Here is a 22,772-nt window from a genome sequence, read left to right as displayed (position 1 = left end):
TTTTTTGTCTTGGAAAGAGAGAAGGAAATGACGTGACTAGAGGGAATTGTGGAGTGTGTTTTGGATAGTGTGCGGAGTGTTAACTTTTATATGTTGGCTTAATGACTCAATAAACTGTTACACGGTGTGTATAAAGTGAATTTGGACTGCATGCCAACACAATAGACATTTCTTTCCTACCATTTATCTTATTTCATGATTGAGTATTCTGTGTTACAACTGTGCTGTGAGGAAATGGTTTGTGCATTAGCCTTTTGGGGACTGCTCAGTTACTTGTCTGTTAGCATGCCTTTACCAATCAATCTAACTACATTTCAGTGACTACCCCAGCTTCTGTTTGGCCCTTGTAGCAAATACTTGGGCATGAATGGCAGACTTCTAAATTTTTTGATTGAAACACCAAATGTATAATCCACACCCATTGCAATAAGTGGCAGAATTCTCAGAATATCAGCTCTGGATTGCATCTGTAAATGTCAACCTGAACTTAAATTCTGTTATACCTTTGCATTTTTAAAAAAATCTGGAGTCATGTTGAACAGCTCACATAGTTGGTTGCCTATTGCTTCCATACTGATTTTTTTTTAACCAGTAGCTTGCTCTGGATTCCTAGCAGGGAGATTTTCTATGTCACATATAAGCAGGCAAAAGTATCAGCTCATTTTTTTTGTCTGGAAATACCTTGGTTTAAACTCAACCAGATTGTATAGCTTTCAAGGCTGGAACAGATTGGTGTTGTCTAAAATAATAATTAAAAATGCTAGAACAAACTAAGAGTAAACAGTGTAGACAATATATTCTATAATAAATTTAATGGCAATATTCCCTAATGTATTTAATTTCAGTGGGATGAAACCTGTGTGGCTTTTCTCACAGGTAAATATATGTCATTCATGTACACAAAATGATTTGGTCTTTCCTTTCCTTTTACTACAAAGCTGTGAACTTCATCAAACAGAACAAAAACCATGAAAATAAAGTTACTTTATACTAAAAGGTATCTAGTGTGGTTTTTCTTCCAATTACTCATGATGCTTTAAGAGTTATAGTTGGTTAAGTGGCAGTGGAGCAGAAAAGGAGTCATTCAACATTTGGTTTAAGAATCTTTCTGTCTTGCATATAGGATACTTAAACTTACCATGCTTAAAACCTTATGAAATTTGATGTGCCAGTTTCAAAAGTGCAGATTGTAAAAGGTCACTGGCTACTAGGTACCAACACTGATTTAAGCCACTTTGAGTCTACAACAGAGAAGTGGTATATAAATATTTTAATTAAGTCATTGCTCAGCATCTTCAAAAGTTGATCCTCAAGGTTACAGTAGCCCACAACATGAGCAGAAATATGTGAGGTGGAACAGAAAAATGCTTCTCACTGTAGCAACTTGACCCATCTGGTTGCATAAGAGAAAGCTTCACAACTAAAAAGAGCTAGACACTCACAAATAATACTTTTAAATCCATCAGAATGTTTTTATGAGCCTTAATTTCAGCCTGGTGCGTCTGGAGAAATGAGTTTCCATCTAGTGCTTTGGTCATAGTTTGTACAACAATGAAGCTACAGCCTACCTGCAAGTTTTCTAATGTGAGATCTTGTAGCTTCCAGATACATGTACTTACAGCACAGTACAATTTTTCCACCACATGTATCGGTAACATGTCATGTGTGATACAGTCTTGAATTGCTTAATAGACAAATTTCAGTTTGGGGAGGGGGGGTGCATTCTTTTACCAAGCTCGGATCTAGCTAGTTAGTTTTTACCTGTTGTTGCAGAAAGCATTCACACTTTTTACATGGGTATGGTTCATTCACAGTAAGTGCAAACTCTTATAAATACTAAGTGCAGCCTAAGAAATGCTGCAAGAAACTGTCGTGTGTGCAGTCTTCGTAGTGGGAAGCTTTGACCATAAGAATACAAATCCCCTAAAGCCTGGAGGTGGCTGTAGAATACTAAGGAAATTATATGAATAGGCTCCAAACAGCTCAACAGATAGTTTGCAAGTGTATTGCATTTATTTAAAAATAAGATACATCACAAATTTAGCATGGCTTTCCAGTTATCATTCTTTGTTCAATATGCCTGACTCTTAGGACCATGCATTGTAAACACTATTTTTAAACTAAGAACAGTTATGTTTGCATGGGAAAATGGATTAGGAAAAATGGCCAGTGAGCACTAGATGGATAAGTGTTTTCCATCACATAGATGTCAAGGGTATCCTTTGTCATTTTATTTGGAAGATGACATAGTGCCAGCATCAGTTACCAATATGTGGAAGAAGATCAGTTTCAGACAAATGACAGTCATCTGATAGAGGAAGAAAGATGTTGCTTGTGTCTAAAACTGCTGTCAAGTTGCACTTGCCTTCCCATGTAGCTTTCAGATGCACCAGTTGTGCAAATGAATGTTGGCTAGCAGGCAAAATCAGCATGCAGTTGGTGGGGAAGGGGAAGATATGTGAGGTTTTATGCATACATGGTGAGCTGTAGCCACTGGAAGAAGAAGAAAAAGTAAGTTACAAAGAAATTCCTCCTTTGACGACAGCAAGCCGTTCCATTATCACAGATTTTCCACAGGCTCCAACCCAATAAGCTTTACTGCCAAGTAGGCAGTTCTTTTGGAGATCCAACGGTCCCATGGCTTCCCTGCAGTACAGTTATCTATATATGATTACCTTTTGCTATTCAGGGAAACTGCAGTATGAAAATTGGTCCCAAAACATCTAATTTGTGGGGCCTGCTTCCCACCAATTCCCAAACATGTCAAAGAAAAGTATTTACCTCTAAGACATTCAGTTTAATAATTCCATCTCCATCTTTATCAAATGCCTGAAATGCACCTATGGAGCAGAAGAAAAATAGCATATAGAGAATCACTCCATGTAAAATATAGATCACTAAACAGTAAGCCAAGCACCAGTCCCAAGTACTGTGAGGTATTAATAACTTCAACATTTCCAGAAGCTGATAGTGGATTATAGGAGTTAACTGCTCTTGGAACACTGCAATATGTGAGCAAGAAATTCATGGACTTGGATCCTAAACTCCTTTTCATGTGCAGTAAGCACATTGGCTTGTGGAAGAGAGGGAAGGGCACTTTTTGCTGATCTCACAACTAATCCCCACATCCCAGAAGAATACACCAAATACATTCCTATAAGTTTCTTTCAGCACTTGGAAGAATTTATTTATTTGGGTATTTTTATCCTGCTTTTCTCCACTCAATGCAGACTCAAACTGTCTTACAATGAGAAGAAAAACAACCCTTCAAATGGAATAAATATACCTGCGGAGGAGCAGAACAGATAGTAAAAGCTCTCCCCTTGATGGACTCAGTCTCTCCCCCCCATCCCATCATCCAAGTACTTCCTTTCAGGAGGCCACTTCCCTTTTAAGCTTCCAGGGCTAGAGGAGAGGAGCAGAGCATATGGTAGTAGCTTTGTCAGTACTTTTATTGCAAAAGAAAACAAAATAACCTGCTGGTTCTTATATATAGCTCCGGGTTGCGAGATTCCTGGAGATTTTGGGGGTGGAGTCTGAGGAGTGCGGGGTTTGGAGAGGGGACTGTCATCAAGTCCAGTTGCCAAAGAGGCCATTTTCTCCAGGGGAACTGATTTGTATCGCCTGGAGATCAGTTGCAATAGTGGGAGATCTCCAGCCACCACCTGGAGGTTGGCCACCCTAATATTTTGCCAACTTCCATGAATTCCCCCATCAGGCCTTGGAAGAGCCCCTCCCAAAGGTGCCAGAACTCTTGTTAATGAGCAGTGCCACGAAAAAAGCCCTGTCCTCTGCTCTCTATGGAAACAGACTCTACCCAAATTTGTATTTGACAATTCTCATGAGAGGAGCTAAAATAAGAAATTTAATGTCCTTTATCCCTTAGAAGCTCCTTGATCCATTGATCTTGAGCAGCATATATCTAATGTTTAAGGATATAAGGACTGAAACAAATCTTGCCACTGACAATGTAGCCTATGTGACAGGATTCAGCCAGGATCGGACGAATGTTCGGCGAAACGCATGCGTTCAATCCTGGCTGAATGATGGCTGAAACAGGGATTAAAGAAGACTAAAGCAACCATGTGTTTTCGCCCATAGTTAAAAGGGCTTAGAAATTCAATGTTAAAAATTGACGCCCTCCTTCTAGAAGGCAAGTGAAAACAAGTTAGCTTTTAAGTGTGCCTCTGAGAGAGGGGTAAATAGCTATGAGGTTCTGTTACTCTGTATTCTGTATTTTAGTTGTCTTTTTGTATATTAATTTATAATTTATTGGTTTTATTATTATTTTGTGTGATTTAAATGGTTTTGATGCCAATTTTGTAGACTGGTGAGACATACATATTTTAAATAAGTAAAACACACTTACGGAACATTCCCTCTAGTCGCACAAAGCAACAGATAAAACTGTCAAACTGAATGTTCATATTTCTGTCAGCATAGCGCATAGTAATGATGTCATATAGCTGGTTATTCAGCTGAAACCCTGAAAAGGAAAATATGCAACATACATAACTGTGATTACATTTAGATACTATACTTTTGTAGATCTATAAAAGGCAAAACAAAGGAAATAGGTTGGCAAACATCCTTCCAAACAAATATAGGGCAATCACCCCTCTGTGATACCTGCATCTTTAACAGCATTGCGCATCTCATAGCTGTTAATCGTTCCTGAATGATCCGTGTCATAATGTTTGAAAATTTTCTGGAAAAGAAAAGACACGATGATGATGACAGTGTCAATGATGACATCGAAACCCTCCCACTTCAGAACACAGTACAATCTCTGTCTCAGTCATAGTCCGTGGAGCGGAATCCCCTGTATCTACAGAGAACAATAAAAACTGGACATATTGTTTCAAAAGCATATCGATCATAAGCTGCTTTGATGGCCTAATGCTACTTATTTGAATCCAACTAAATGAAATCAAAATTGTGAGGAGCTTGTGACTCCTCACAAAGCTGATGTCAGAGGGTGCCTCATAGACAAAACCCCATGGGGGGGGTGCAGTCTGGGGCAGTGATTCTGGAGCTATGGTCCAGGATCACTGCCACCACTCTCCCAGCGTGCCTCCCAGGCTTGGCCAAGGGGCAAGGAAAGTGTGCTTGCATGGTGGCTGCTGAACTGGTTGTTGTCTAGCTCAAGCTTCTGAGGGGACGCAGGGTGTGGCGGCCTGCCACTGCCTGAACCCCAAAGGGAATGGTTACCTACAGAGCCGGCCACTGCGTGAGCCCATGAAGGGTGTACGTGGCAACTGCTGAGCTGGCCACTGCCTAAGCCTCTAAGGGAGAGGTATGTTTGCATGTGATAGTGCCAGCCAGCTGCTGACTGAGCCCCAAAGGGTGTTGCTCAAGCCCTGGAAGTAAGCTGTGGGGCTGCTGACTGTTCCTCTTCTTTCTTCCTCTGTGGAAGAGGAATTGTGGGCAGTCGGGGGCTCGCCCAGCCCAGCACCCAGGGCAGCTTCTCTGATGCCTCGCGGCTAAGACCACTCCTGAATTAGGCAAAGAAATGCTTTTTTTTAAAGTAAAAAATGAAGGGGGATATTAGGTTTGTCTCTGTGATTCATACAGGGAGCTCCTTGTTACCTTAAAAAAACCTGTCCAGTATTTTGACGTACAGCCAATTTCAAATATTAATGAGGTGAGCAGTATAAATCTCCATATTAATATACTACCTGAGAATGCACTGAAACAGACAAGATGGAATTGTTATTAGTAGAAATTTAGGCTGATCCAGGAACTGGAGTTTGACAAATTTTGGATGAGGCTACACTGATGTTGGAATGCTGGGTATAGCTATTTCTGGGGGAGGGGGGAATGCTCTTGTCATAGTGACACAAGCCCTGATAACATCCAGAAATGGCTACTGCAGTGAGTCCTACATAGAGCTCTCCTTGAAGATTTTCTAGACTGCAGTTTGTACAAAATGTGGCAACTAGGGTCCTTACTGGGGCTCACTGAAGAGATAACATTAAGCCAGTGTTATGTCATTTACATGGATTTCCAATTTTTTTCAGGGCCCAATAAAAGGCCCCCAGTTTGGTCAGGCTTAGGGCCTGAGTACATGAAGGACTCTTTCCACTACTATTCACTGACCCAGCAGTTGAGATTTGCACAATGGGCCTTCTTTGATGAGCCAGCTTTAGCAGAAGTTTAATTTGCTGGGATCAAAGGGAGGATATTGTCCACTGCTGTCCTGCTGTGTCTGCGGTATGTCCTCCTTCAGGAGGAAAAGGTGACCACATACCTAGGGCTCTCTGGATTGGCTGGATACCTTTTTTGCGAAAGCCTTCAGTCTGAACAGACAAGAGGATGTTATGCATTCTATGGTTTTATAGAAATGATGTTGGGAAATGGTGTTCTCGCATATTGCTTAACTGGAAAGGAGTGTGGGTTTTAACCTCTTTTATGTGTGTCATGCTTTCAAAATGAACTGCAAACTGCATTGGAGACCATATATGCCCAAAAGGTAGTTAGAAATTTATGTAAATAATTTTTTAAAAGCAATCCTACCTCAACATCACTACCCACATGAAAAGCCAATACAACACAAATAAACCTTCTAGCTTACTCTTCTCCCTTTATGTTGGCTTTCTATGTGTGTTTGTTGGGACTGAAGCCTTTTGCGAAATGCTTATTTTGTACGTTTACTTAGAATTTTTATTGTCTGTGCCTTGACCAAAGTAGATCCACAGAACAGTTCTATTCTTTTGATGTTAACTATGTTATGCTATGCCTGGATAGTTCTGGCATCCAATGCTTTCTCTAAAAGAAAAAAAAACATGCAAACATTCCAGAATACCTGCCAGCTTTTAATCTTGTCCCAAAGATGTCGAAACTCATCAAGATTTATCTTCCCAGAACCATCTGTCTGTGATATTAGCATTTAAGTCAAAACAATTAATGAAACAAAGTAAGTGAAGCCAGAGTTCAGTTAAGGGGGAGTTTATTTCCAGAGACAAATTTTATGCCTACTTAATTGTTTCTTTACTGAGACAATAGAACATTCTATGATTCATCCTCTATTCTTCATCTTGTTGCCATAACCATTCTGCCTCCATTTTTGTTGGCCTTGGTTTCAGCCTATTATATTAGGTGCTGTGGAACACAGACAGAATGCTCCTTCAGTTGTCTTGTTTGTGGGCTTCCTAGAGGCACCTGGTTGGCCACTGTGCAAACAGACTGCTGGACTTGATGGGCCTTGGTCTGATCCAGCATGGCATTTCTTATGTTCTTACTCCTTTGGTCTATAATAAAAGAGGACTTAAGGGGCTTACTCCAAGAGTTCGCTTTTTCCTGCTTTCCTTATATTAAAAGCTTCCTGCCATGAAATCCCTTCCTGGGCATGTCTTCTGCCTTCCTCAACTCCAATTCAATCCAAAGGCTTGCTTATGACTTCATCTGGACTTCCCCACCTCTTCCTCAGCCTGAATAAATAAAACCTTGATTTTTTTTGTATTCTCTGTCTGTGTATTCGCTGTGGTAAAGACCACAGAGACATGGGGAAATTCCTAAAACAAAACAAAAGGGTTGTACCAGTCACCAAGAAAAAAGCAGGCAAACTGCCAGTGGTGCAATAAAAGGCAGTAAATGTTAATTAAACCAATAATCCCCATATGTTTAATGTTAGCTTCATCAGGGGATTAGTAGAATAATACTACAGCACACATGTTGCCTGATTTAAAAAAAGGGGAGGGGGAGAGAAAACAGCATGGCTACAACATCACATGATGTACCGTATGTATTTATACATGGGATATCATACTATTATAGTTTTAAAAAGACCTATGGAAGTCATGTTCAAAGTTCAAAATGCAGATAGGCATGCTTTAACTAGTTGTTCTGAAATATCTTAAGAGTTGCTGTACTGGCATGTGAAATCTTAGACAGAGGTAAATAATAATATATAATCACAAATTATGATGTTATGCCAGTTTTGCAAGATCATTATGGGACCTTGCATGGCAGATTTCAAAGCAAATATTAGCTGTGCATGAGGTGGCTCTTATTGCAGCAGGGGGTAGAAACAGGAATATTGTTGTGTCATCAGAGATGGACTGGCCATTTAACTTAACTGGGAAATTTCCCAGTGGGCCATAGCCTAGCGGGTCACTGATAGCCAGGCACAAGCAGGATCAAGCTCCAGCAATTCTGCTAACACCTCAGGGGTCGCTTTTCAGCAGCGATCACAATCACTGTCAGCTCACAAATTGTCTCCCCTTGCAGAGACACCAGTGTGCTTGAGGAAGCAATGGGTGAGCTTATGTTTGTTGTTGGTTCTACTGAAATGAGGGCCAAAATACATGATATGCACACCACAGGGCAGGTCGCAGATGCACAACTCGCGGCAGGACCTACATTGGGAAAACTCATCTTAAACAGTGTTCAGCACTGCAGGGGAAGTAGAAAGAGATTCTGGTTTCCCTCCCACCTCTTTTTTGCCAGCAAAAAAAGGGGGGCTTTTGCCCCTTCTCTCTGGCACCATGTGTCCAGGATGTGTGGGGCCAGAGAAAAAGGGCAAAAAGTCCCACCTTGTGATATTTTTCTCAGGCAAAAATGGCAAGGTAGGGAAAGTAGAAGCTCCCCCCCGCCCCCCGCCCGGTAATGCGTGAACAATCTCTGTTTAAGGTGAATACCCCAACGTACGTCTGACTGTGAATTGGGTTGTGTGTCTGTGACTCAGCACGTGTCAGGCATATCATGTACTGTAGCCTGAGTGGCCCCTGTAGCACTGACTTGTAGTGCTGCAGGATAGCTCAGGTTGGCTTGCGCCAGGGCCATTTTTATTTCCAGTCCTCTTCTGATGTGATGTGAAGCTGCTGCATCTGATTCGAAAAGGATACATCCATTAAGGCAATCATGCTGCGGCAGGCCTCTAATGCAAACCCTTCCGTCTTCAGGTCCTTGTCTAAAATAAGTTATTACAATTAAATACCATAAAACCAAATAATTTATATTGCTTTTGAAATGTTGTAAGTAAACAGTGTCTTGCCAACCTAATATATTCTGAAACAGCATTGCCTTGAACATATTGACTCGAACCTGGGTCTCTTAGGTCCAGCACATATTCTGACTAGAAGAACAGCCACTACCAGGTTTTTTTTATCCCAGTAGTTCTTGGTGCAATATGAAATCTTACCCAATTTAACCTGCATAGCCTCTCTTATGCCACATCTTATTAAACTTCAGAGTTGACTTTTTCCGTGCCCCAAAACATCTTTCTCTCCCTCCTCCCACCTTTAAAATTAATATCTATTCTGAAGAAGAGGAGGGAAGTTAGGTAAGGTTGCTCACAATTTAGAATGTTGAGTTAGATTTAATAAAAGGTATTACACTGCTATTACTCTTGAATTAATTTTCTAGTACATAGGTACAGTGACCTAACATTTTAATTACATTGAGGAGACCTCAAGTTCAGCATCACAGTTCCTAACTTCAGGCTATGTATTTTGATTAATTATTTCTTCCTGTCTCCCAACTTTCATTTCCAGTGTTGATTTCTTCATGTCTCCCAACTTTCATTTCATCAAAGAAAGGCCATATGCATACTGTTGAACGGTTTGAAAATCTGTTACCAGTTAAAGTAGTCAATACATGCTACATGTAAATATATTTGTAATAAACCTGAAACATTTTTGTGTGATATACTACTTGACTTACTTAATTGTTTATAAGTATAAGCATGGTGCCCTGACCTGGATAGCCCAGGCTAGCTTGATCTCATCAGATCTCAGAAGCCAAGCAGGGTCAACCCTGGCAAGTATTTGGATGGGAGACCTCCAAAGAATATCAGGGTCATGACATGGAGGCCAGCAATGGTAAACTACCTCCGAATATCTCTTGCCTTGAAATTTTTATGGGGTCACCATAAGTCAGCTGTGACTTGACCGCAAAAATAAAAAACAATGAGCATGGCAGTTCTGCAGAGACATAATGAGGTGTTCTCCGTCATGCTAAACTGCCCCCTTCACAAAACATTTGCCCCCCTAACAAAAAACTTCTGGCTATGGGTCTGCTATCTACTGGGGCAGGGGAACCATGCCCCTCCAAGCATCACAGCCCCATTCAAAGATCTCCCGTGTAACATGTAGTTTGGACATCAGAGGTTGAATTGTAGGGCTAACAGGTGAGCTAAGCTTACGTTTTTTCAGAACATTGTTGAGGACATTTCTCAGTTCATCAGCATTAATCTCCATGTCCTATAAGGAAAAAGAAGAGTGGGCAACAAAATGGTAACTTCCCTCAAGGAGTGACAGGTTGCAAAAACGATAGTTTGACATGCTCAGTTTCTATTTGAAACAAGAATATAGAGTAAGAATTTTTTTAGACTTTAATTTTAGATTTCTAGTATTACAGAGAATGTCTTTGTGTTTTTATGACAGGCAGTACAGTGTGTAGGGTTGCCAACCTCCAGGTGGTGGTTGGAGATCTCCCTTAACAGACATCAGTTTACGGAGAAAATGGCTGCTTTGGAGGGTGGACTCTATGGCACTAAACCTTGTTGAAGCCCCTCCATTTCCCAAAACCTCAGGCTCCATCCCTAAAATCTCTAGGTATTTCCCAACCGAGATCTGGCAACCCTAACAATGTGGCATGTGACGTCAGACTAGTGTGGGGGCCCATAGTATGGGCCTTGAAATTCTTTATCTAGTGCAGGAGGCCTGCCCACACTGGAAGCTCTCTTGCAACTCTCTGTTTGGCACCTTAGCTCAAAAGTGCCTGAAAGCAGTACCCCTGAAAGGATACTATATAGCAATGGTGGCGAATCTATGGCACGTGTGCCAGAGGGGGCACTCAGAGCCCTCTCTGTGGGCACGCGTGCCGTTGCCCAGGACAGAGTTCGCCTGAGTTCGTTACTAGAAAGCCAGAGGGATGCGGGGCCGGGCTGCTCCCCTCCCCCTCGCCACGCGACCCTGACGGCATTTCTCACATCACCTGCCCCTCTGCCCAGCAGCCCAATGGGAGCGCTTCCTCCCTCCCCTGTCACATGCGGCAGGGCGGCTCACATGCGGCGTGAGGGTGCGGTGCGGACGGCAGCCTGTTGAGTCTGTGGCGAAGGTGATTCCCGTGGTGGGGTTGGAGAGGAGCTAGGTGGGAGGGGAGCATAGCTCACAGCGTGGCATAGCTGGAGGGGAGCAGAACGATCGGGCCACAGCACAGGCTTTGCGGCGCCTCCTACCTTTCATTGAAATCTCCTACTAAAAGAGGAACACCCACTTACCCAGCATGTAATTAACCTGTGGAACTCCTTGCCACAGGATGTGGTGATGGCATCTAGACTAGATGCCTTTAAGAGGGGATTGGACAAATTTCTCGAGGAAAAGTCCATCACGGGTTACTAGCCCGGATGGGTATGTGCTACCTCCTTATTATAGATGTGGGCCACTGTGAGATACAGGAGCTGGACTAGATAGGGTCAACGCATGTACAGCAGAGGTGAATCAAAGGTAGGAAATGCACTCAGATGCCTTTTTCAGAGCAGGCCAAAAGGTCTGCAAATTCAAAAGGAACAGCAAAAATCACATTAATTGTTCAAAAGCATTGTTCAAGCAAAAAAGCATTGGCCTGTATCCAGTCATTCTGTGCGTGGAGCTTTTCTCTGTTCTTTTCTGTTCCTGCAGCCCTTTCTGACACCCAGAGAGAGATCATTCCCTGATTGCAGGACCCTCACAGAGGAATAGCTCTTGTGGGCTCAGGCCCTGGACAAGGGGAAGAAATTGCTCTTCCTTCCTCTTCTGCAAACACAGCTCTACTGTGGAAGGGGCAATTCCATCTTGTTCTCCTTCCTTACTCCAGCCCACTGACCCACAGAGTTACTCATTGCATGGATCTTGTGTCTGTGATCCCAGGAATGACTACTGGAATGAAAAGGAATGTGGGAAAATTCCATGTGATCTCTGTGCACTGACAGTTGCATGCCAGTATATGGCATTTTACATTTTGCTCCCTCATTAATATGATGGTTTTTAATCTACATTAACAGGGTTGATCATTTTAGTCTGAACAATGTATTTAGAGAGGCACTATATCAGAGAAAAAATCAATTTCATCTCAGATTTGCAACAACCGTCACTATGTGCAATAACAAACTTCTTTGTTTGAGAATCGGGTTGCCAACCTCCAGGTACTAGCTGGCAATCTCCTGCCATTACAACTGATCTCCAGCTGATAGAGATCAGTTCACCTGGAGAAAATGGCTGCTTTGGCAATTGGCCTCTATGGCATTGAATCCCTCCCCTCCCCAAACCCCACCCTTTTCAAGCTCCGCACCAAAAACCTCCCACCGGTGGCGAAGAGGGACCTGGCAACCCTATTTGAGAAGGACAGTTTGTATTATCACTTAGGACTGGTTTGAGCCACTCCTATCAAGCAGAGGTAGTTGTAAGCCAAGACTGGCTCACAGATAACCATTACTGTTCAATGGAATGAAGACATTCTAATTTGAAAACAGCCTCCAGTTCATTCAATTAGATAACGTAACAAAAAACTTCATCTTAACACTGACGAGATGAGACTTCTTTCAGACATGCCGTGACTGGCTTGGCTTAGAGCCTTACAGGCGCTATTTATTTAACTAGTGCTAGTCTGACCAAAGAGAAAAACACGTGCATACTCACATCTCCTGCAATCTGCTGGAAAATATTTTGGAACTGTCTGTCTTCCTCACTGTCCTTAGCAGAATCTGGAGTGGGCTGCAAAACAAAAAAAAGATTGACTGAAATGACAGAGGTTATTGTGTTGATTTATGGATATCCAGAAAAGAGAAAATGCTATTCTGTCTTTCATTATCATAGGCTGACCTGGTATGTCTTAAACTTATTTCATTGTGTCTAATTCAATGAGATAATACTCATATTTGTCTAAGGAGAGAAAGGTCTGCCCAGCCTGTTTATACAATAGGCAGGCATAAGAGAACAAGATGGTCCTGCATAATAGCAACATTAAAGAATGATTTAAAAGAACTTTGCCCTTCTCCCGGCCACAGCCAGTTCCCATGCAATGATAAGGATTCCCTGTATGTAGAATATATTGCATCCACATGGCTAGGATTCTCTGGCTCACTGCCACTGTGAATGTAGAGGCATTCACACTAGTAACAAACTGTCCACACAGGAGCTGTGTGTGCACTTTCCTCCATCAGCTGCCAGGTGCCTTGCCGTGTTTCCCCTGCTGCACCATCAAGGGCTTTTAAAGAAATTGACAATTATGATTGTGCTACAGCGATATAACAATCTGTAGCCATGAACTGCCAGTTCCTTTGAATTCCCGGCTTTCATTTTTTTAAAAAAACTAGCCTATTTATCTTTGTAATGAAAAGGGTTAGATTGGCTTTTTCTTATAAATGAAAGCAGGGAACTCACAGGAACTAATGGATAATGGCAATAGATCATTATAATAGCAATTACTGATTTAAAAAAAAATCTGGGAAAAGGCCCTCCAGTGATGTAGAGGGTGAATGGTGGCCATAGGACAAAGAAAATTGCACAGATGGATGCAGGACCTTCTAAAATGCACACCTTTCTATCCAGCTAATGCACTTGGACTTCATTCTTTCCAGAAAATTAGCACCAAATCAGATTTGAAAAACAATGTACCAAAGATAGGAAAGCTCTGGAAACCAGAGAACAATATTGTATAGATGCTCCAGAAAAACCCACTGCGGTTTTGGGGTTTAATATTTTTGTTTGGTTTTAACTGAAAATGTTTTTAAGTTATTGTAAGCTGTCTTAAACCATGAATAAAGGTGGGATATAAATGTTTTAATCAATAAATAATATGGAGAAAAAATATGTGTGGATACAATATAATTCATATTATATCTGCATTTACATGAAAGAAAGAAAAACAAAAAGACAGACAGAAAGACAGACAGACAGACAGAAAGACCAGGGAACTGGAGATCAAATTTCTACCACTTCTCGTTGGAATTCTGATATAACTATGGAACTTCTTATATGGAACTCATGTTCAAAGCATTATGGCAGAGGAGGCATGCTTGCTATGCGTAGGAGTAGAAGATGCCTGCTACTTCAACATGCTAGTTAAAACACACAGTTTTCCTCATGCTGACTGATTCAAAAACCTCATCGCTTTTCTTTTTTGAGTCTGTGCTTGCTTTTTCCTTGTCCTTTTTATGTCCCTCGCCACCTTTCAGATCCTTATTTTTATTTGCTCTGTCTGAGACAAAGATGATTGGCTAGAGAAAGGAGAAGTTGAGAAAAAGAAGAAAAATCCATGAGTTTACTAAACGAACAGTATGTCTGAAAACGTGTTGTACAAATTCTCGTGCTATTCAGGCAGGTGCCGTCTTACAAGCATGCAAATGGCTAAGAACATTCTTACAAACTGAGAATGAAGGCCAGGTTAGGCTCACAACACAGAACTCTTCATGATAATTATTTTGTTAAAGTGCCAAGTGTGTTTGTTCCTTAGTACAAATGGTAGCAACAAAGACTGGATACAATGCAACACAGTAGGGTTTCTAGGGAATTTAAATTAATATGATCATGATCGCTTCTTTTGGTGTGTATACTTCTTTATCATATTTTAGTTCTACCCTTCCTCCAAGGAGCTAAAAATATGGTTCCTACACCATTCATTTTATCTCCATGATAACCCTGTGAGGCAGCTTGGAATGAGAGAAAGTGCCTGTTCCAAGGTCACCCAGCAAGCTTCCTTATTGAGCAGGGAACTGGACCTTAGTCTCCCTAGTTAGCCTGCTATTCTAACCACTCACCACACTGTCTCTATAAAAAGCCTAAGGACAATAGTGGTACAATACATGTATGCATCACTGGCAACTATCTCAACATCTTTAACTTTCTTAAATGATATTGCCTGCCTCCAGTCAAAGCACATCTCAGGGTCTTCCACTTGACAGAGATTCCTTGTATTTTCCCACTGCTGCAGTAGCAGCTACTAATTCACCACTGTGGCAATAGAGTTTCCATGCGGTAAGTTTCCCTGCCCCTCCCAGCTTTTTTAAAATCAGCAATTGAATATCATTATATCAATGTAATGTTGTCACAATCTGTGTATCAGGTCCTCTTTATTCCCAGCTTTTTTTTTTAAGTATGTCTGTATCCCCTTTCACTGTAGAGATACAAAGGGAAAGGCATATCTCTGCAGGAAAAAGGCTGGAGACTTACTTTTTGAGAAATGAAAGCTGAAAATTCAGAGAACATGATACTCATATTGTTATAATGTTATGACAATATAATGATACTTAATTGCTCATATATTTTTTTTAAAAAGGGATAAATGGCTATCACAGGGACAGGAAAAATGGCCACTATGTGAGTGGGCCTGGGGGATCACACATGGTAGCCATCAAGGCTTTGCTGTGATATTTCCTAAAATTTTGCAGCAAAGAAGGTTTGGGAAAGATCAGAGAAAAGTTGGGGGAAACCCAGAAGGTACACAAACACTTCATGATGTGATATACATTTTTCTGAAACTACTTAAATTCTGGAGCACTCTTCCATTTTTTTAAAGAAAAGGACAGCTTGAAATGTCCCCAGTCCGCAAGAAAAAGATATAAAAAAGGGAAAAGGTTGCAGTGTGAAATCACCTAAAGAAACTGATAATAACAAAATATATCCCATTTGTTTGGCTTCAAAAAGAAAATGATAAAGGATCTTAATATAATAAACTGAGTTTAGGATGTACTCACAGAAAGGTGTCCTGCTTCAATCTCGCTTTCAACTTCCCTACAAGATTGGAGGATGGCAGAAAGGGGTAGGAGACAGAGAGAGAAAAATGGGGATCATGTCCATTCCATTTTGCCTTAGCACAGTATAAAAACAAATTTCAAAGGAGAAGCCCCTACTGATTCTAAGCATCTTTCAATTGTATTCACAGTCTCATTAAAGTTAAATATTTTTTAACTGTCCATAGCAATGAAGGTTCTGGCACATACTGTAGACATTGGGAGGTTTTCTTCCTCAGACTGGCCAAGATCTCTAATGCCTAAACTGGCCATAAAACAAAGTGAACAGAATCCCAAGCAAACTGAAGGTTTGCTTAAACTGCAGGAACTGTACAGGTAAACATTGGCTATGAAGGAAAGCAAGGAAGTAATATAATTTAGTTAGTTCTGTGTTTTTTCTCTCTGACAATTATATTAAATCCTGTTGAAACACATGCAACATGAAAATACATTGAAAGGCATGTAATTAATACTTCATACAAATGGGTCTAGATGTACTACAAGATGGTAGGGATGCCAACCTCCAGGTAATAGCTGGAGATCTGCTGTTACAACTGATCTCCAGTTGATAGAGATTAGTTCACCTGGAGAAAATGGCTGCTTTGGCAATTGGAATCTATGGCATTGAAGTCCCTCCCCTCCCCAAACCCTGCCCTCCTCAGGCTCTGCCCCTAAACCTCCCGCCAGTTGTGAAGAGGGACCTGACAACCCTACAAGATGGGCTGCGTGATAGGCCCAGGGTACTAAGAGACCACTGTCTGCAGGCTACGTTTGGGTTTAGCATGATGTCTAGGGTTGCCTGGTCACTCTTTGCCACCGGCAGGAGGTTTTTGGAATGGAGCCTGAGGAGGGCAGGGTTTGGGGAGGGACTTCAATGCCACAGAGTCCAATTGCCAAAGCAGCCATTTTCTCCAGGTGAACTAATCTCTATCGGCTAGAGATCAATTGTAACAGCAGGAGATCTCCAGCTAGTACCTGGAGGTTGGCAACCTTAATGATGTCTGATGCAGTTGAGCTGGTGAATCCCTGTTTGAGATCTCACCTCTGCTATGAAATCAGTAGCTGGATGTAAGCAAGGAAGGGGCTGCGGCTCAGAACATCTGCTTTACATACAGAAGGTCCCAGATTCAATCTCTAACTTCTCCAGTTAATTCTGTGTTTTATTTAGTGATAAGAATTCCTGAAGTTGGCCAGGCACCACTACTTCTATCATCTTGCTCTATCATCTTGCTCCTTTTGAGACTGGACAGAAGTTAGTCAACCCTCCTGGTCCAGAATAGGTTTCTTTAGGAACAAATGCATTAAAAGTAGTTTGTGGTGTGGAAGACCTCTGCCTGAGACCCTGATGAGCTATGGACAGTCAATGTAGACTCAGTGAAAGGCGGCTTCATGTTTTTGTGTGTTCACTATTGCCTCATCCACTCTAGTTTGGAGGACTGTTATAAGGATTACTGAGATAATGGATGTTTAATGCTTTGATTATCCCCAAACTGTTATATCAATGCTAAGTCTTAATTTTCCCTGTGGAATCCAAAGTGAGGATCTGTCACTTACTCTGAAAGACTTCTTTTTTCTGAGAAAACTCTGAGGATGAACTCCCCCTCTTGGTGAGGTTCATATGTGGACGGGATGATGACGTACTCGTTTGGAGGCAGCCGGAAGCGTTCAGCAACTTCTCGCATGTTTATATATGTCTTGCACTTGACTTTGGAGGCATTGTAGAGGAAAAAATCCTTCTGTAAATGCTTCTTGTCACCTTGCATCTGTAAACAAAAAGTAATTGCCAGCTAAACTTTACATATTACTCAGAAACATCAAACAGCATGGATGCATACAACAGGGATCAGAATTGCCTCAACAACTTTGACATCTATTGCACCAGATAATATTATCCCACTTCAGTTAATGCTAGCAGTGAGTGGCTAACATCTTCTATTGAGTCATAGTCTAAACTAAATTTATCTAATTGGGGCCACTATAGATTTATATTAATATTTTAATGCTGCATCTGTGATGGCTGAAAAAATATAAAATAATATGATTATAAACCACCGCTGACTTCTAAATTATAACAAATAAACAATTTCAATGCAATACAAATGCAATTATGTGCTAATCACCACACTGGGTAAAGACCCAATTCGAATAACCCCTTCTTCAGATATTAATAATAATCTGTGCTCAAATTACAGAAAGAATTACAAAACAAATTTCATTAAAAAAAAAAAAAGAATCACCATGTACATACAACTACCCATTCATGCTAATTCTTTGTGGTGGTTCCCACATGATGAAACGGCCTGTCTGAGGCTATCAGGAAGGCCCATGCTTCCATCATTGTTGTTATTGTTATTAATCACCATCCCAACTTCAGGTTTCTTCAGGTTCCGAGTAGTTTCAGTCCAACTGGGGATAGCATTTTTCTATGCCCCCCCACCTGGCATTTTCTATAACTTATCAGTGCCATAGTATTCCTATGTGTGCTATTAAATATTACTTCTTAGCACATATCTAAATGCATGGTTTGGAAACACCATGCATAGGAAAGATTCATTTTAAAAAAAAAAATGGTGAAAGCATGGGCAAAGCTATGGGCAAGGTTTTGCACTTGTACTGAACCACAGAAAAAATACACAATGAGACAATACCAAATGGTTGACATGGATAAGCACAAAAACAGAAATATCTGAGAATGTTACATCAAAGCATCAACTCTTCTACCTCCATTCTGTCCATACCTCTTTGGGCACCTTGGAGCAAAAATAAGGTAGAAATATAATTAGAAATGAGGCAGAGAGTGTCTTACTACACATTTATTTACAATTACCACCCACAAACACCATTTCTCAATTAAGCAATTAGATTCTAAGACCCAGTATTTGAGATTTCTTCTAAGCTGAGGCAATATATATGTATTTACTGCCTATAAGGAAAAGGTTTTGAGGAGTCTTATGCCTGGTTAAATGTTTGTTTAAAAGCAATAGCAACAGAGGTCATTTTTACATACAGCTGCACAGTTATTATTAGTTGTCCCTGAGGGACATATAATGATAATATCCAATTTAATCAGTTCACCAGTGAATGAGGCAGTTGAGTAGGATAACACAGTAACTTAGTAAGAGTAGTACCTCATAGATGGCAAAGCCAATAGTGAGAAGGTTAGCGCCTAGCTTGCGTTCTTTCCTTCTGTTTTTCTGCATCAGAGCAACTAGAAAACTACACACAACTTCATCATCTTCTGGGTCATCATCTTCTTCCAGGAGTCTCAAGCGATACTGAGGATTTGTCCAAAATGTGTCTGCAAATATACCCACCCAAATCCATAAATTATTTTAATTTTCCAAAATCTATACTGTCAGTCTCCATGAAAATTCCTCTTCATCTCACCTTCCACTTAGAAATATTTTGGGAAAAGGTCAAAGGCAATGATTTATACATTGCTAGATATTTCAGCAAGGAAGGTGGAAGGCGTATGTTTTTGAGAAACGTTCTCCTTTACCAAAATTATCACTGGCATCCTTGATGTTAGTTTTAGAACATTAGGCATCCTCTATTCCTTTTAATTTCCTAAGTTTACTAAAAAACTCCTCTAAGAGAGCAATCCTAAGCAAGTACACTCAGAATCCTACTCAGGTATATTCAGTGGGGCTTACTCCCAGGAAAGTTTTCTTAGGATTGCACTGTAAGTCTGCTTTCATGTATCTAAGTTTAAGAATAGTAAACACAATGTCTGTGCTACATTATTACTTTCATTTGATTGTGGATGACATCTTTTCTGTGGTATATAATGAAATCCAGAGAAGGATTGCCTCAAGAGCATTTCAGCTTCATAAAGGAGGCTCTGGTCCAGGAACTCAGTGAGAAAGGTATAGCTACTGACATGCTTACTTTGGAGACTTTATTTGGCAGGCTGATAGAGAAGTGGCTAGCATTATTTAGTATTTATTTATTTAGCACATTTCTGTGCTGCCTCTCCAGGGAACCTTCAAATCTATCCATCACAAATTGGATCTTTGAGTGGCATATATGTAAATTTGTGAAAATGTGTAAAGCTCACTTGGTAGCCTCTAGCTTAAGGGAAGACTATGGCCTTTTATGCATGGGTTGTTTCTGTCGCCATCACCCGCTGACTACTTCAGGGCTTTGTTTTCATTATGTGCCTTTAGAAGTCACCTTTCTCTCTCCTCACATTTCCCCCACCTTTTCTTGATGCTGTTTTAGCCCGAGCTTAATGTTTGCATCAATCCCAAATCTAGTCTTGCTAGTCTTGTGCATAGTTATAGTTTGACTTTGTCTCTCCATGCCTGCATTCTCACTTCTCCCTCCCACTTCCCCTCCCCTTGAAGCCATTTTTTGTGTTTGCAGGTGCAGGACTAACGATAGCATGCTGGAATAATAACTTATGTCGTATGAGGCTGCTTATTTCTCCATTCTCAATTTAACTTGTCCTCTTATCTTTACTGCCAGAAGTTGTTCTCTATAACCACCAGATGCTCCACTTGAATACATTACTAAAAGAGCAACAGGGGAAGGGAAGTGGTTAGTCAAGAGATCACTAGATACCCAGGAGTGTGCAAGTGTGGTGAGCCATTCCTGCAAAGCCTAGCTGGAGTAAAAGCAGATACTAGGTGGAGCCTGTAAAGGGCAATGTAGACTGAGTGCTAGGAGTGCTGCTGACCCTCTTAGTGGGAAATATCCTAACTGAGCAGTTGGTGGCAGTGTAGATACCCAGAGAGAGAGAAGGAACCCCTCCAGGAGTCGGATGGGCTTGGAAGAGCGGAGGCCTTGCACAGCCTCTGTGTCTCAACCCCTCAGAGGGCCCAAAGCAGAACTGCGCTTGCTGGGCAGCAGGGTGTTCCATAGGCTTTCCCAATGTCTTAAATTCGATTGGAACAGTGGAGCTGGGGGGGATTTTCAAGAGATATCAATGCTATCTTTCTTTTTTCCTCCTGTAAGATAATTTCAGGGAAATATTGTGGAGTACAGTTAAAAAAACAACTCCTAACAACAACTCCTAACAACAACTCCTAATGCGACGTCTCTGATCAAATTCATGGCCTCTATAGTTGCTTTTAAGAAAAAATGTCGGGAGATTTGATTATGGATCTTTCATGTCACATTTGTTTGTACTCTTAGATAATGTCTAAAAGTCTGACTACTTGTTCGTCTACCACATAGTTAGTGATTCCAGAAGAAAATGTATGTTTCAGGTTGGTAGGTATGGCACACAGAAAATGGAAGAATCTGGAACTCCCTTATCTTACTTACCTGGATAGTTACGGCAACCACCTGCAGTGCATCCTCGCACCCACCTCCCTTCCGTAACCGAAACTGTCCATGTTTGAAGTTTATCAGCTTCCAGAGTATCAGGTGTGTGATTACACATCTCAAGCTTCGTGAAATACCTCATAAAATCTTCAAATGATATCCTACAGAGATGGGGGGAGCAATGGTGCTGTGATATTTATCTATTTAATTAATTTACTTTATTTGTAGTCCACTTTTCTTGCTGAGACTCAAGGTGGATTACAAAATTTAGCAGTGCAATAGAAACAGTACAATAAATGTAATAAGACTGGGATACAAAGTTAGAAAAGAAGAAGAAGAGTTGGTTTTTATATGCTGTCTTTCTCTACCACTTAAGGAACAATCAAACCATCTTACAATCACCTTCCCTAGCCTCCCCTAGGAGGTAGGTGGGGCTGAGAGAGCTCTAAGACAACTGTGACTAGCCCAAGGTCACCCAGCAGTCTTCATGTTTAGGAGCAGGGAAAGATTTTTCTGCAAACCTGGGGCTTTTCTCAGGTTAGTAAAAATTCCTGTTTCTTCAGTTCATGGCTCCAATCTCTGGATTAATGTATGTTCAGATAGGGCCACATATAGAATTAGGTATATTGATAAATTATAATTATAAAATTATATATTTTTTTAAAAAAACAAGAAATGCAAGGTGTACAATAAAAGCCACGGAATCAAAATGCAAATGGGGAGCCCTCTGTTTATTATGTGGCATTCATTTGATGACTCATTTTTGGTGGATTAGTTTGATTCATGTAGATGTGGAAATACTTTGAGAAATTTGTTAAGTGTGACTGACTAGGTATTAGATTATTGGTTTGTGCTGAAGTTCAGATACAGTACTCTACATGAATTTCTTCATAAGCAACCAATCGGGTATATTTACCAAAACTCCCCATCTTCTGCAATTTTATGTTGCAAACGAATCTTCTCCGATTTGTCAATCAGGCCCCACTCTTTAGAACTGCAATAAAATTTAGAGGTACTTTTTTCAGTACAAAATTGGTGTAAATGTCTCTGCTATTTCTCAATTAATTATCAATTAATGAGGGCAACAAAGCTAGTGAGGGGTCTAGAGACCAAGGCTGTTAATGCATGGCTAGAATGTCAGTGGTTTGTCCCTCTCATGTCTCACACTTTTCTATGCTGAGATCAAAAAAATGAATACATGAGAGGGACAAACGAGGCAGCAGGGAGAAGAAGGTGCTGTCAACCCCGCAGCATGCGCGAGCACCCTCACACATACTTCAACCCCAGCAGGCTGAGAGGGACAAGGTGGCAGGGAGAAGAAGGCACCATCCTCTATATGCCAGCCCTTCAGCTACTTGAAGATGGTTATCATATCACTTCTCAGTCATCTCTAGGGTTGCTAACTTCCAGGTGGTGGCTGGAGGTCTCCCACTATTACAACTGATCTCCAACCAATCGAGATCAGTTCACCTGGAGAAAATGGCTGCTTTGCCAGTTGGACTCTATGGCATTCAAGTCTCCCCCTCCCCAAACCCCATCCTCCTCAGGGTCCGCCCCCAAAACCCCCCACCAGCGAAGAGGGACTTGGTAACCCTACACACAATGTATGAATTAGTATAATTGAGCCATATGATGCTGGAGGAGGTATGAAAGCTCTATCTCCGGTGTTTAATTCATTCTGACTGATTAATAGATAGATGTCAACATTTCATAGTTCCATCATTGACTGATGAATATGCAGGTGTGAACTTGCCCAAAGACATTTTTCCCTGGTGTCTTTTGCAAACTTAGA

The 22,772-nt window shown here is 41.0% G+C and overlaps 1 protein-coding gene across 1 annotated transcript in view; it reads right to left on the bottom strand.

Moving 5' to 3' along the window:
* Window positions 1-2,322: 2,322 nt before the first annotated feature.
* Window positions 2,323-22,772, bottom strand: part of CAPN3 (calpain 3) — a 31,153-nt gene continuing 10,703 nt past the window's right edge. The window contains exons 9-23 of the mRNA XM_056851088.1: window positions 21,897-21,974; window positions 20,981-21,141; window positions 18,841-19,010; window positions 18,451-18,462; window positions 17,267-17,475; window positions 15,677-15,713; window positions 14,087-14,200; window positions 12,621-12,695; window positions 10,145-10,202; window positions 8,847-8,911; window positions 6,806-6,874; window positions 4,630-4,708; window positions 4,370-4,486; window positions 2,782-2,840; window positions 2,323-2,493 (exon numbers count right to left, since the gene is read on the bottom strand). Of these exons, the coding sequence (XP_056707066.1) occupies window positions 2,467-2,493; window positions 2,782-2,840; window positions 4,370-4,486; window positions 4,630-4,708; window positions 6,806-6,874; window positions 8,847-8,911; window positions 10,145-10,202; window positions 12,621-12,695; window positions 14,087-14,200; window positions 15,677-15,713; window positions 17,267-17,475; window positions 18,451-18,462; window positions 18,841-19,010; window positions 20,981-21,141; window positions 21,897-21,974 (1,330 nt within the window). The 3' untranslated portion in view covers window positions 2,323-2,466. The remainder of the gene's footprint in view (window positions 2,494-2,781; window positions 2,841-4,369; window positions 4,487-4,629; window positions 4,709-6,805; window positions 6,875-8,846; window positions 8,912-10,144; window positions 10,203-12,620; window positions 12,696-14,086; window positions 14,201-15,676; window positions 15,714-17,266; window positions 17,476-18,450; window positions 18,463-18,840; window positions 19,011-20,980; window positions 21,142-21,896; window positions 21,975-22,772) is intronic.

This window comes from Euleptes europaea, chromosome 6, assembly GCF_029931775.1.
Source record: "Euleptes europaea isolate rEulEur1 chromosome 6, rEulEur1.hap1, whole genome shotgun sequence".
Taxonomy (NCBI): domain Eukaryota; kingdom Metazoa; phylum Chordata; class Lepidosauria; order Squamata; family Sphaerodactylidae; genus Euleptes; species Euleptes europaea.
This window is presented reverse-complemented; position numbering and strand designations above follow the sequence as displayed.